Raw genomic sequence first — 15,312 nt, forward strand, 5'->3', positions numbered from 1 at the left:
TACTACGGGCAAAGACGAGTAACGTAATCAGGTCTGACGTAAGCGACCCCGCCCACCGCAGCTTAGAGCCTGCCTGCTTTCCGGGTGGAAACCGTTGACTTTGCCCGGGAACCCGGCGCCCCTCCCCCCGCCCCGCGGAGTCCGCCCACAAGGAACATGGTAGCCGGGCGTCCCCAGGCGCGCAGGAGATGACGCAGGACGCCGTCCGACGCACGGCACTTTAAGGCTGGAGGCGCGGAGAGGCTCGGGCTGACCCATCGTGGAGGTGGGATTTCGAGTGGTAGTGGGAACCGAGACTGCCGACGGTGCCAGGGCCTGTCAAGGTGACAAAGTCGTCTCCCGATTCTTCCTCCATAAGGAGTCCTGGAATTGGAAACCGAGGGTCTGGGCCCTTTGCCACTAATTATCTGTGTGATCTCGGACAAGTCGTTTGCCTTCTCCCGACCCCCGGGTCCTCTCCTCGGCAAAATGAGCCGAGGGACCCGATGGTCTCGGCGCTCCCTTCTCGCCCTACGGCTTAGTGAGCCTCATCAGATCCTGTCATGTAAGCTCCTCCAGGGCCTCGCATGCAGGAGGCGCTAAATAAATGCATCTTTTCTATCCGGTGGGAGGAGGGAGGACCAGAAAGGATGTTCCCTTTGAACCTAGCCCCGGGGCTCCTCCCCGAACCTGATGCACGCCCGACCTTAATGAACACTTTTAGGGCAAACTGGATGAAACGGAAGCTCAAGCTACCTGTGCCCGCTCACACAAACACACTCAGCCTCCCAGCTCACGCAGACACCCCTTACCTGTCCCAGCGCGCACACACACACTCTTCATGTCCCCCCCGCTACACACATTCTCCCCTACCTGCCCCCCCCCCCCCAGCACTCGTGCGGACTTTTGAGGGCAGTCAGCGGGACTTCAGTCACAGCTGTTGGTCCCTGGACCCAGTGAAAGGAAGCCCGTGTGCAAAGAAGGCGTCCTTTCTTATCGAGTGAGTAGATTTTTTTTCTCTAAATAGTCCATTTTGTTCCTCCAAGCCTGACGCGGAAGGCCCTCTCCAGCAGCCGCCCCTGCCTGTGGTTCCGACATGTCTTTCCTCTGGAGACTGTGCCAGACTTACAGGAGTTGGTCTGGACCTATCGGAAAGGCAACCACACCACCACTGGGCTCCCTCAACCGATACCTGACGCTGAGCACGCAGAAGAGAACTTCAGGTGAGGTGTCGGTGGACTTCTGTTGGGTCGGCTTAACTGGCGGGATTCTCCTGCTGTCAGACCAACACCTGAGGCACAGACACCGTTTTATCCACTTCAGGACAGTAGTCTGGTGTCTGTTTGGGTTTTTTATTTCCAATGCAGGGTGTTCCAAAAGTGTTAGTGCAGTTTTAAGCTGCTATTAAAAGCTTAAAAAGCTGCTTTAAAGCTTAAAACTGCACAGAAACTTTTGGAACACGGTATTATGCTTTAATAAACTGCACTAGGACTTTCAAGATGCCCCATATAGAAATATCTGTGTGTATACACCTACATATGTTCTTTTCACTGAGTTGTTTTCTGCTACTGAAAAGTTTGGTCAAGCAGAATGTTAAAAGACCAGTGAAAAGTAATCAGAGGGGGCAGCTAGGTGGTACAGTGGATAGAGCACCGGCCCTGGAGTCAGGAGTACCTGAGTTCAAATCCAGCCTCAGACACTTAACACTTACTAGCCGTGTGACCCTGGGCAAGTCACTTAACCCCAACTGCCTCACTAAAAAAAAAGAAAAAGGAAAAAAGAAAAGTAATCAGAGAGGGTAATCCACTCTTCTAATAAAAGGCTTGGATTAGATTATCTCTAAGGCCCCTTTTGCAGTTATAATATCTTGGACTTTATATAAGATCCTAATAGCTTTGCTGTAACTAGAGGGACTTGCCCAGGATCACACAGCTAGTAAGTGTCAAGTGTCTGAAGCCGGATTTGAACTCAGGTCCTCCTGAATCCAGGGTCAGTGCTTTATCTACTGCACCAGGAAGGGAATTCTTAAAGCACTATAAAAATAGGAGTCATTGTTTATTAAACTCCTTAAGGACAACTGCAATGGAAAGTTCACTGTGAAAACATCTACAGTGGTGGGAGCTGGCTGGCCTTAGAGTCAGGAAGACCTGGTTTTAAACCCCGCCTCAAACATTATCCTCTCTCAGTTTTGGTTACTTCATTTACAAAATGGAGATGTAACAGCACTACCTCACAGGATTGTTGTCAAGTCAACAAAGCACTTGCTTTGTGCCAGACACTGTGCTAATATCTGGAGAATAAAAAGAGAGCATATATCATTAAAGCGGCACGTGAATCTTAAGCATCTTGTTAAGAGATCCCTTCCTGTCAACGTTTTTTATTCTTAGGAATTAATTCATCTTCTTTCAGCCAGTAGCTGTCCTATCATCGTTGTAGGAAGCTCTGCTTGCAGAGACAGTACCTCTTCTGCAGAACTCTTTCATAGCCTTAGAGAGTTGCTTAGAGGCATTTAAAGAATAAATGACTGGCCCAGGGACACCCAGCCAGTATGTATCTGAGATGGAGCTTGCACCCAGGTCTTCCTCACTCAGAAACCAACCCAGTATTCACTAGACCATACTGCTTCTCAATCACTATTAATATTAAATATAATTATACTCACTCTGATATTGGGGTGACCTTTGCCAACCAAGGATAAACTGATGTGTGCAGGCCAACATAGAAAAAGCCCTTCAGTTATAGGCCTGGCCAAAAAAAAAAAAATCTGCAGCTGAAAACTAGTCAGGTACAGAAGGGCCCAGCAACAGGTTGGTCACTAGGTGGTACTTTCCACATCAAGTCTCAAAGATTGTTTACTAAGTCACAGAGGGGGTTGCAGCCTTTGTTGAAGTGTCCTGCACTGATGAAATATCTGTGTCTGACTTGAAGCATTCTATAAACTTTATACACTAGAACAGAATACCAAGGCTATTGTTATTTGGGATCCTTTGTTTAAAGCTCTTTGAATATAAATATAAACTCATTTAAGAAGCAGATTTACATTTTTTAAAATTGATATCTCATGTGATTTCATTAGTATTTTTCATTTTATAGATTTCAATAGTTTTGTTGTCCGGACTAATACTTGTGGAGAATTGCGTTCTTCTCACTTGGGCCAAGAGGTCACCTTGTGTGGATGGATTCAGTACAGAAGGTAAAATGATTTAGAACTTTTAAGGATACTTGAGTGTGGTAAAGTGGCAGTGAATGGATTTGTAATCATAGGCCCTACATTCAAGTCCTAGCTCCCCTAATCAGAACCCCATGGGACCTCCAAAAAGTCTTTGATCCTCAGTTATATCATCAAGAAAAGGAAAGGACTATCTTTATACGTAATTAAGGGAGAAAATGCTATTTTTAAATTTTTTTTATTTTTTAGTGAGGCAATTGGGGTTAAGTGACTTGCCCAGGGTCACACAGCTAGTAAGTGTTAAGTGTCTGAGGCCGGATTTGAACTCAGGTACTCCTGACTCCAGGACCGGTGCTCTATCCACTGCGCCACCTAGCTGCCCAGAAAATGCTATTTTTAAAAAAAGAAAGGAAGGAAGAAAGAAGGAAAGAAAATGAAGGGATGGGATTAGATGATCACTCAGCTCCTGCTTGCCTCAGTCTGAGGACTCCACAGACTTTCAAGACAGCTAGAAGAGTAAAAAGAGTTTGTGGCTCCCTACAGTTTTCCCAGAGTGAAACTATCCCGAGTGTTTTTAGCATTTCTTTGTACCTTAAGATCTAAAGAGGTCTTTCTTCATGGACTTCACAGCCTTTACCTGATTGTGGCTTTTAGTTCAAGGTAAAGATCATCATAGAAATTTTATAATCCTTCCTTATTGTAGTCTACTGTAGTCATATCGGTAAGAACAGCCAAGTAACTGAAGCAGTGGTTCCAGTAGCAGCTGTTTAAGTGCCCAGTAATAAATCTTCACTTTCTTAGAGGAGCTCTGAGACTGTCTGTGGGTTCCCTTCTCACCACCATGACCAAAATCCAGGCTCCAGAGGGTGTTTAGAAATTTATCTCGCTCTAAATTTAGTTTACAGGAGTCTGTTCATCATACAAGAACATTATTCACTAAAGCAAGATTAAAAACTGTGAAAATCAGGGGCAGCTAGGTGGCGCAGTGGATAAAGCACCAGCCCTGGATTCAGGAGGACCTGAGTTCAAATCTGGCCTCAGACACTGGACACTTACTAGTTGTATGACCTTGGGCAAGTCACTTAGCCCCCATTGGCCCACAAAAAAAAAAGAAAGAAAGAAAGAAAAAAACCCGTGAAAATCATCTATTTAAAACTGCCCTAAGAAATAGCAAATATACCCACACCTATGCAGTAGTAATACAGATTTAGAGTCCTTCCTGGTAACATTGATTTTCACAAATACCATGTGTCTAACATTTTTATGACCAAGCCATTTATACCAAATACTGTATTTGTGCAGTTCTGAGAGTTGTCCTAACATTGACTATGTAATTAACACTGAAAAGATATCAAACATGGAGTGATCCAGAGGAAAGGCTACTTACCCTGAACAGAGGACTCAGATTCTGCCTCTGGTCATGCCTGACCCATGAGACTTTGAACAAGTCACTTAAATTCTCTTGACCTTCGACTTCTCATCAGTCAAAGGAGGGGGGCTGAACTAGAAGGCCTCCAAGAGCACATCTATCTCAAGAGTTAAGATCTTCTAGCTTGTCTGATAAAATAACTCAGAAACATGGGATATCAGGCCTGAAAAAATAGTGCTTTGGGGGTTGTTTTTAGTGGAAAAAATATCTAGGTAACTATTCAAAGAATTACTAATTAGATTTGTTTCTAATAAACTCAAAAAAGAAATTTCTGACTTTAATAGGCCCTGTAGAGAACTGATATTGAAGCCAGAAAGACCTAGGTTCAAAGTCCTGCCTTGAATACATACGGATTCTGTGACCCTGAGCAATTCGTTTAACCTAAGAGAGTGCCCTAAGCCACCTTCTTTGACTTCAGTCATAGAAAAGGTGCCAGACTACACTGGAAGAAAGAGTTCCCTCACATGGGAGTTCACCATCTACTGAAATCATAGGCCTAGTCCCTGTCTCTATACTTAACACTGAAATTAAATATAGTGGGAGGGCTAGTGAAAAGTACACAATTTTTGTGAAAAATATATTTGAGAATCCTTTTGACTACTTTCATTTTTTTAAACTCTGTTTAAAGACTGTCCTAAAATTTTCTTTTTTTCTGAAAGTGTTTATTCTTTATGAATTAGGCAAAGCCTTTTCCTGATCCTGAGAGATTTCCATGGGCTCATTCAAGTCGTCATTCCCCAAGATGAGGTAAAAGAGAAAAGTCTTTTTATTTGGGAAAAATTCTTTGCTGCCAGGGAAGAAAGTTAGTCAAGTGTGGCTGTAGCTTTGAGCTCAATATTGTTGGATTATTGAAAGTATTGACATTTTGCACCAGGCCAGCAGAATGGCATTGGTTTCTTTCTTTCTTTCTTTCTTTCTTTCTTTCTTTCTTTCTTTCTTTCTTTCTTTCTTTCTTTCTTTCTTTCTTTCTTTCTTTCTTTCTTTCTTTCTTTCTTTCTTTCTTTCTTTCTTTCTTTCTTTCTTTCTTTCTTTCTTTCTTTCTTTCTTTCTTTCTTTCTTTCTTTCTTTCTTTCTTTCTTTCTTTCTTTCTTTCTTTCTTTCTTTCTTTCTTTCTTTCTTTCTTCTTTCTTTCTTTCTTTCTTTCTTTCTTTCTTTCTTTCTTTCTTTCTTTCTTTCTTTCTTTCTTTCTTTCTTTCTTTCTTTCTTTCTTTCTTTCTTTCTTTCTTTCTTTCTTTCTTTCTTTCTTTCTTTCTTTCTTTCTTTCTTTCTTTCTTTCTTTCTTTCTTTCTTTCTTTCTTTCTTTCTTTCTTTCTTTCTTTCTTTCTTTCTTTCTTTCTTTCTTTCTTTCTTTCTTTCTTTCTTTCTTTCTTTCTTTCTTTCTTTCTTTCTTTCTTTCTTTCTTTCTTTCTTTCTTTCTTTCTTTCTTTCTTTCTTTCTTTCTTTCTTTCTTTCTTTCTTTCTTTCTTTCTTTCTTTCTTTCTTTCTTTCTGTGAGGCAATTGGGGTTAAGTGACTTGCCCAGGTTCACACAGCTAGTAAGTGTTAAGTGTCTGAGGCCAGATTTGAAATCAGGTCCTCCTGAATCCAGGGCCGGTGCTCTATCCACTGCGCCACCTAGCTGCTCCCTGGTTTCTATTTTGCATACTGGTTCTTGTTGTTTTCCTGAGGGGAAAATAGTATTTGTTTAAATCTTATGCTTCTGTAAAATGAAATAAACTCTCAGGAATCTGGGATGAGTTTAGTGACACCAGGTTGTGCTTTATCAGCCATGTTAATGCCTGTTATTGATGTTGGATTGAATTCCCCTTAACACTAATAATCATAGAGACATTTTCATACAAAATACATGGGCTTGGATTCCAAAGAGTTAATCTACTACTTTTTACCATCTTTCCCATAAGGAAGATTTAAGAAACTCTTTGAGGTTTGAACTTACCTAGTTATAAGGAGCTTTAATGGGAAAAAAAAAAAGGTTTTTAGTATTCAATAAGATCCTTAAAGTTAATGACAACCACATTATTTGAGACACTGGCACTGATTTGTAAAGCACTCATCTTTTTCTAAAAATCACATTGGTGATCCTGAAAATGCCTTCCAAGTCACTGTGTTTCTAGTAATGATTTTTTTCCTTCCTGTAGTCAGCTGCCTCTGTGAAGAAGCTATTATGCGAAGCTCCCATAGAATCTGTTGTTCAGGTCACTGGAACTGTTATCTCTCGACCTGCAGGACAGGAAAATCCAGTTAGTATTTCAAAAATTGTCCGTGTGAATTGCATGTAAGTGGGGTTGGAAATATGTCTCACATCATTTTATATGTGCATGTCTAGATGTATGCATTGGTTTCTTTATCCACATGTATATGTTTGTGTATGCATTGCATCCGTGGACATGTGAGCACACATAGTTATGGATGTTGATTTTTACTAGAGTGGTACTAAAAATGGATAGCTTTGTCAGGATCTCTCAATGAGAGTTGCTCGGCAGAGGGGAGAGGGGTTGACTTTGGAGTCCAGAAGACCTTGGTTCAAGTCCCACCTCAGACGCAACTTGGCTTTGTAATCCTGGGCACTTAATGAGAGTTCTTCACTGACAGCTCCCAGTACTGGTAAAATTTCAGGACTAGGCCAAAAAGCAACCCCTTTCTCCATGGTTGTTTATGTGGCATCCCATAATTAGGTGGCACCAACATGCATTTGTTAAGCACTTGCCTTGGGCAAGGTACTGTGCTGGGTTCTAGAGATACAAGGATGAAATGAAAAATCGTCCCTTTCTTCAAGGAGCTCACACCCTGGGGAAATATAGCACATAAACAGATAGCCATTGGCAGGATCCTTTGAGGAAGTCTGCACAAAAAATGATATAGTTTGTTTTGTATATATTTATTTGCATGTTGTCTCACCTATTAGATTTAAGCTCTTTGAGGGTAGAAACTATCTTTTGCCTCTTCTTGTATCCCCAGCACTTAGCACACTGCCTGGCACATAGTAGGCACTTAATAAATGCTTATTGAATTAAACTGAATACATTTGTCCTTTAGTACATAATAAATATTTTTAAAATTTTGCATATGTAATAAATGCTTGTTCACACAAACACATGTGCCTTTATATAGATGGAAAATGAAAGTAGGATGTGTATTCATCTAGAACATAAATCTACTAAAATTAAGTTTATAAGCTTAAAATTACATCCAGGAAAAGCAACAAAAGCCAGAATCATTTTCACTAAACAAAGGTGAGAGCAAAAAATATAATACATTATATGTTACACCGTAGAATTCAATTCGCCTTTTAAATCTGTGGGGAAATACACTAGAGTACATTCTAATAAGGGGCTATTAAAAACCCCTCAGGTTGTTTTGAGAGATTCAAGGTCTTATGTCCTCATGTGTGATTTTAAAAATAAGTATTTCTTTCCCCTTTTTAGAAAATGCCAACAGGTGAAATTGAAATCAAAGTGAAAACAGCTGAACTTTTGAATTCCTGCAAGAAGCTGCCCTTTGAAATTAAGGACTTTATGAAGGTCACTACTATTTTTTTTTCCCATATAGTTTACAAGAAATATTGATATTATCAAAGAAAAGTAAAATATTGATAGGGACTATTAAAGAAAAGATTGATTTCCAAATAGTGAACTAGAAACACTTTATGATAGAGACAGCTTAAATTTTCCTCTGTCACAACTTCTCTATGAACTATCCTCAACTAGCTGTAGTTCCCTTTGTACCCCCAAAATACTTCTTGTGCTGAGGTAGATTAATATTTTGCCATCACACATTCTAGCTATCTGTGCTTTGAGGGGTGGTTTGTCACTGTTGGTAAACTCGTCTGTCACTGCCAATCTGTGTCATCTTCCTGTGATATCTATTCAGAGCCCCCTGTACTTGTTCATATGTTCTAGATGCCTGAAGCATGTGCCCCAGTATCCTTTTCTCCCCATTCCACGCCTCAAAACTCCTGTACGTTGTCATCCGTCCTCGTCCTTTGATCCAGTCTCTGTTGAAGAGTTGCCAAGGCCAACCCTTTTTCTACTTGTACAACCTTGATTGCATTCTGTGCTGTCTTCTCCAGGAGCTTGCCTCTTTAGTCGTTCCCCTCCCTTTCATCTTCAGGATCTTTTTATCTTCCAGTTCTTCCCTCACCACCAACAGACACACTCAGGTTTCCCCCATCTTTGCAAGATCTTTCACTTGGTTCTATCATTCTTTCAAGCTAAAGTCATATATATCTCTCTGTGTGTATAGGTGTATATGTGTCTGTATACGGGGGTGTGTGCATACACACACACACACACACACACACACACACACACACACACACACTCTCCTGTATGTATAATAGAATATGATGTATCTGGACAGAATCTTCTCCATTTCACAGCCTATTGGCTCATCTCTCACTTGTTTTACCAACCACTCCTTTGCTATCTGCTTTCTGATCCACCACTCAATGGAACCTACTTTTTCTAAGATTACCTGTGATCTCCTAACTTGAATCTGATGGCCTTTTCTCCATTGTTCTGCTTGACCTTTCTGTAATGTCGACATCAATCATTCCTTCCTTCTGGAACTACTCCTCCCTTGGCTTCTATGATACCACTCTCTGTGGGTTTTCCTCCTGTCTGATCATCCTTAGTTTCCTTTGCTGAATCATCCTCTCCTTCCCATTCATTAATTATGAGTATCCCCCAAAACCCTGCCCTGCCCTCTTTTCTCTGCGTATACTCTCTCTATCCCATTAGCTCCTGTGGGTTCAATTATTATCTCTATACAGATGACTTTCCAGATCTGTGAGTAAAGCACTAATCTCTTTCTTGGAGTCTAGTATGGCATCACCAATTACCTGGTAAGGTCATAGGATCCTCTACTTCAAAATGGAATTCACTATTCCTCCCTCATCCTCCCCTTCTCTAGGCTTATTTCTATTAAAGATGCTATCGTTCTATTTGTCCTCCAGTTTTGCAACTTTGAACTCACACCTGATTGTTAATTCTTCTTCCTCCCACATATCTAATCATCATTTACCCTTATCAGTTCTACCCTCACAATCTCTCTTTTATCTGTCTTTTTGCCTCCACTCACATACTCCACATAAATGCCTCCACCACTGTAATTCAGGCCATCATCACTTCTTTTCTAGACTAGTGCAATAACTTCCCAATTGGCCTCCTTGCTCCCATACCAGCAGTGGTATAGTATAATAATTGACATGTCCCGGACTATTTGATCAATCATTTTTACTGCTATGAAGGTTAGCATACTAACTCTTCCCTTTCTATTCTCTTCCCCAACATTTTATCCCTTTCAGAGAATTCCCTGCTAAGGAATAAATTCATAGTTGATGTGTTTATAAACTAAAACAATCTCAAAATTGAACTAAAGAGTAAATAAATAGAAGTGACATGATGGATAGCATTCATCAAAGCAGACTAGTTCCATTCAAGGGTGAAAAACTTAAAGTTTAAATCAGAAACTAATTGAGAAAGTGGAAATCTTTAGAACTAGGATTTTGCCTCCTGCTATTTGATAAATAGGAAAAGGTTCACAGCAACACTGTGCCCTTCCTAGATTATAAAGAACTATAATGAAGACATATTAGGGCTAGGTACATAAATGCCAGTGGATTATACAATAGAAATTAAAGATATTACTAACATTTTCAAAAAATATTTGTGTCTGAAAAATTATATCTTAATATTTGTTTAAAGTATATTTTGTAGAGATGGAAATTTCTTAAGACTATATGAACATCACTTTTTAAAAAAATGTGTTTAGAAAACAGAAGCTCTCCGTATGAAATATCGCTACTTAGACTTACGTAGTTCCCAAATGCAGTATAATCTGAGACTGAGATCCCAGATGGTCATGAAAATGCGGGAATACCTCTGCAATCTACATGGTAAGGGCAGTGTATTGGAGCAATTCTCTAATTACTCCAACATCTTTTCTGTTTACTGAAATGTACCTGTCTGCGTAGTACTCAGTGTATACAGCAGTAAGAGTAAAATTATGGTTATTTTCAGAATATTTTTACCAGGAAAATAATCTTGAAGCCTAGTCAGTGGGTCAAAAGTACCTGCTTTTCAGGAGGTGATTGACAGTTATCAAACTGAAATGACAAAGAGCATGCTTATCAGATGTTCAATTGAAACAAACTTGGGGAGATAAATAACAATAGCTCATATTTATATGGCTCTTTAAGACTTATAAAGGGCTTTTAGCCCTTTTTTAGCCCCTGTTTTATAGCTGAGCAAACTAAGGCTACAAGACTATTATTAAGTATTAAGACTATATTATGGGGCAGCTAGGTGGCACAGTGGGTAAAGCACCGGACCTGGATTCAGGAGTACCTGAGTTCAAATCCAGCCTCAGACACTTGACACTTATTAGCTGTGTGACCCTGGGCAAGTCACTTAACCCCCATTGCCCTGCAAAAAAAAAAAAAGGACTATATTAAGGTGCTACCTTAAAAAAGGCAACATGATAAAGTAAAAATGGCACAGGGTTTGGTGTCAGAGGGCCTGGATTTGAATGCCAGTTCTGACACTTACTCCCTGTGTGACTTTGGGCAAGTCAAGGAGTGCTTCTGCTTAGCCCTCCTTTTTAGTCATTCCCCTCAACCATTCAAAGGAGTGCATTTAGTTCATTTTCTTTCTTTCTTTCTTTTGTTTATTTTGGTGAGACAGTTGGTGGTGACTTGCTCAGGGTCACACAGCTAGTAAATGCCAAGTGTCTGAGGCCAGATTTGAACTCAGGTCCTCCAGAATCCAGGGCCAGTGCTTTTATTTTGTTTTGCTTTTTGTTTTTTTGCAGGGTAGTGGGGGTTAAGTGACTTGCCCAGGGTCACACAGCTAGTAAGTGTCAAGTGTCTGAGGCCTGATTTGAACTCAGGTCCTCCTGAATGCAAGGCTGGTACTCTATCCACTGTGCTACCTAGCTGCCCCTGGTTCATTTTCTTTAACCTTCTTCTTGTACTTACATCACTATTTGGTGAATGCCTATGAAAATTTTTCTAGTTTTTTATCTTTTGTATACTCATGTAGCATTCAGAAAACCTAGACAGCAACAAAAGATAAGAAATTAAGTGGTTTATAAATTGCTTTATGACAAAGGTGAAGGTGTTACAGAAAGATAGGATTTATCAAATCCCTGTAACCTACTTCTTGGTGGTATTTGTGGAAACTGGGATTATTAAAAAACGAGGTTGTATCCACTAGTCATAATTCCTATTCTAGGAATAGTCTCAGAAGATGTACTTCATTTTGGGCTTCTTTTGTTGACTAATTACAAATTTTATGTTCTTATTCTTTTAGGATTTGTGGATATTGAAACACCAACATTATTTAAGAAAACTCCAGGGGTGTGTATATTCCCTAATCAGTTTTCTGATACTTTCTCCTTAATAACTATTTCTGGGAAATTGTGTCATTTTGGTTTTCTCCCGACTTCAGTTTAACTCAGCTAGTATTAAGCACCTGCTCTTTGTCAGGAGCTGTTCCAGGTCCTGGAGTTTGAAAGACAAAAACTCCCTCTCCTGGGGTAGTACCACATGTAAACAGCTAAGTCTGTACAAGGTAATACAAGGAGGTAATGAGAACCAACAACCTAGAGACTGAAGAAAGACTTCACCTCCAAAGATGACATGTGAGCTGAGCCTTAAAGGACAATAAGCTTCTAAGGAGACAGACAGGAGATGGTATGTCAAGTTTAGGGAACAGTTAGTAGGCTAGTTGAGCTGGAACATAAAGTTAGTGAAGGAGAATCTTATGAAGTAAATCAGGAAAAATGAATAGGAATAAGAATATAGACCACTTTAAATGCTCAACTCTGAAATTATGTGTGCCCAGAGGACATGATTTATGAACTCAGGAGTGACACTGTCAGACCTATGCCTTAGGGAGATGATTTTGACAACTGTGTGGGGAATGGACTGGAGAGGTGAAAGACTGGAAGCAAGGACAGTGACTTAGGCATCTGTTAAAATACTGCAGGTGGGTGGGGCAGCTAGGTGGCGCAGTGGATAGAGCACCGGTCCTGGAGTCAGGAGTACCTGAGTTCAAATCTGGCCTCATATACTTAACACTTACTAGCTGTGTGACCCTGGGCAAGTCACTTAACCCCAATTGCCTCACTAAAATAAAAATAAATAAATAAAGAGTTAGCCTCAGGTTTATGAAAAGAATGTTTAAAATACTGCAGGTGGGAATTGATAAGGAGATGAACCAGGGTGGTGGCTTCATGATTGGGAGCAAATGCAAGAGATGTTATGGAATGAGAATCAATAAGGCTCAATAACTAATAATATCAAGAGGATAGAAAGAGGGAAGAGTCAGCAATACCAAGGTTATCAGACACTGTGACTATAAATATGGCTATGCCCTAAGCAGAGATAGGGGCGGAAAGAGGAGAATTTGAGGGGGAAGATTTGGACATTCTGGGTTTGAGGCACCTACAAAAAGTAGGCAATTGGTGATATGTGACTGAAGTATAGGAAAGATTAGACTAGATCTATACATGTGTGCATGCATGTATGCATGTGTGTATGATATTCAGATAATAATTGAATATATAGGAACAGATGAAATCACCAAGCTGGTTCCAACTTTTTTGTTTTATTTTCATGTTTCTTAGATACTTATATTATCTTAGAAACCAATATTAATTTATAAGGGATAGGGAAAGATACATAATGAAACCTCATACTCTACAATTAGTTATCTTTCATCTATGGGATCCAAGAAAAATACTGAGTTACCAAACTTTGGTATTTTTGCACAAAATTTTATTAATTGATTTAGTAACTATAGTTTAAGCAACAATTCAACAAACATTAATTTTCTTCTGTTTACAAGAAAGACAATGAAGTAGAGAAGGCATAGAGATAATAAGAACACCTGTTTTTAATGTATTTACACTTAAATATAGGAAATAATATTTACTTAAGTAGAAAATAATGCATAAAATAATCTTTATTGTCCAGCTGCTAAACCAGAACTTTTCTTAACTTTAACTTGCTTGATCTTAGTAATATAGAACAGGAGCTTCCACCAATTATTTATATTTTGCTTTTAATTTTCAACAATGTCCTCATTCTTTTCCTTGCTTTTATATCAGGGTGCAAAAGAATTTGTGGTACCATCAAGGGAACCTGGAAAGTTTTATTCGCTTCCTCAGAGTCCTCAACAGTTCAAGCAGCTTTTGATGGTTGGAGGTTTTGACAGGTAAGATTTCTTTAATATAGCTATTACCAAAACCAAGAATATTTAGGAACTCAGACTTCTGAAAAAAGTAGGATATTTACCAGTGTTTCTGCAGAAACCTGTACAATAAAATGAAATTCTATACTAATGGAGTGATTACCAAAAGATTCTAATATAGGTTTAGGAATGGTACTCTTAAGTGATGGGCAGAAGACATAATTAAGTTTAATAATCAACAAGTATTTATTAAGATGTTACTATGTGCCAGGCACTCAGTGCTAAAGATTCCATTACCAAGAACAAAGCTATCCCTTCTTACGAGGAACTTACATTCTAATGAAAAAGATTAAAAATATGTATAAAAAGAGATATACAGCATAAATGTAAAGTTAATAAATGCAAATGTATGCAAAGTAGTTAAATACAAAGTAGTTTTAGAGAGACAAGCTGTTGGGGGAATCAGGAAAATACAAAGAATGATGCTTGAGCTGGAAGAAAGGGACTTCTCTGAGGGAGAAATAAGGAGGGAGTCCTTTTCTGGCATGCAGGATAGCCATTGCAGCCCCAGAATGAGAAGCAGAGTGTCATTGTTTGGGAGGAATATAAAGAAGGCCAATTTGACAATATCCCAAAGTGCAGGCAGGGAAATAATGTTCATTGAGTCTGAAAAGAAAGGTTGGAGGGCACCTAGGTAGCGCAGTGGATAAAGCACTGGTCCTGGATTCAGGAGTACCTGAGTTCAAATACAGCCTCGGACACCTGACACTTACTAGCTGTGTGACCCTGGGTAAGTCACTTAACCCCCATGGCCCTGCAAAAAAAAAAAGAAGAAGAAGAAGAAAGGTTGGAGCCATGTTTTGTAGAGCTTTAAAAGATAAAACAGAAAAATTGATGTCGCCAGTATAAAGCTACTGAAGTTGATTGAATAGCAAAATCACATGGTCAAATTTGTGCTTAAGGAAAAAAAACTTTGACAAAAGAGTAGAGGGTGACAGGATTAAGGAGAGACATAAGGCAGGAATGGCAATTAGGAGGCCTTTGCAGGTTAGAGGTTAGGAGGACCTGAACTAAAATAGTAGTTTTGTGAAGGGGGAGGAGTTGGATTTGAGAGGTTTTATGAAGGTTAGAAATAGCAAGATTTGGCAACTATTTGAATGTCTGGGGAAGTCCAAAAAAATGCCAAGGTAATAAACCTTGGAGACTGGAAGGATGGCAGCATTTTTGACAGAAATTAAAAGGGCTAAAGGGAAAAGATGAGTTAAGTTTTGGACACACAGAGTTTGAAATATCTCCAGGTCATCCAGTTTGAAACGTGCAATAAACAATTTGGGATACAGAACCAATGCTCAGGGGAAAGACTGGAACTGTACAGTAGAGGTTTGTGAGTCATCTGCACCAAGGTGGTAAGTAAATCCAAGATAGCGACAAGATTACCTGGAGGGAGAAGAAAAGAGGACCTAGGACAGAACCTTGGGTAGTGGTTTTATGAGTGGGAGCAAATACGAAAGATATGGAGTCAGAATCAATAAGACTTGAGGC

At 39.7% G+C, this 15,312-nt stretch overlaps 1 protein-coding gene across 3 annotated transcripts in view; it reads left to right on the top strand.

Moving 5' to 3' along the window:
- Positions 1 to 215: 215 nt before the first annotated feature.
- Positions 216 to 15,312, top strand: part of DARS2 (aspartyl-tRNA synthetase 2, mitochondrial) — a 31,642-nt gene continuing 16,545 nt past the window's right edge. Inside the window, exons 1-9 of one of the 3 annotated variants that reach the window (XM_044002975.1) lie at positions 216 to 544; positions 1,026 to 1,202; positions 3,073 to 3,172; positions 5,258 to 5,324; positions 6,715 to 6,816; positions 8,002 to 8,097; positions 10,349 to 10,472; positions 11,887 to 11,933; positions 13,688 to 13,794. In XM_044002975.1, coding sequence (XP_043858910.1) covers positions 1,076 to 1,202; positions 3,073 to 3,172; positions 5,258 to 5,324; positions 6,715 to 6,816; positions 8,002 to 8,097; positions 10,349 to 10,472; positions 11,887 to 11,933; positions 13,688 to 13,794 — 770 coding nt within the window. In that variant the 5' untranslated portion in view covers positions 216 to 544; positions 1,026 to 1,075. Of the gene's footprint in view, positions 545 to 1,025; positions 1,203 to 3,072; positions 3,173 to 5,257; positions 5,325 to 6,714; positions 6,852 to 8,001; positions 8,098 to 10,348; positions 10,473 to 11,886; positions 11,934 to 13,687; positions 13,795 to 15,312 lie in introns of those variants that run through there. The other 2 variants (XM_044002974.1, XM_044002976.1) reach the window with 2 other exon arrangements.

Source organism: Dromiciops gliroides, chromosome 4 (genome assembly GCF_019393635.1).
Source record: "Dromiciops gliroides isolate mDroGli1 chromosome 4, mDroGli1.pri, whole genome shotgun sequence".
Taxonomy (NCBI): domain Eukaryota; kingdom Metazoa; phylum Chordata; class Mammalia; order Microbiotheria; family Microbiotheriidae; genus Dromiciops; species Dromiciops gliroides.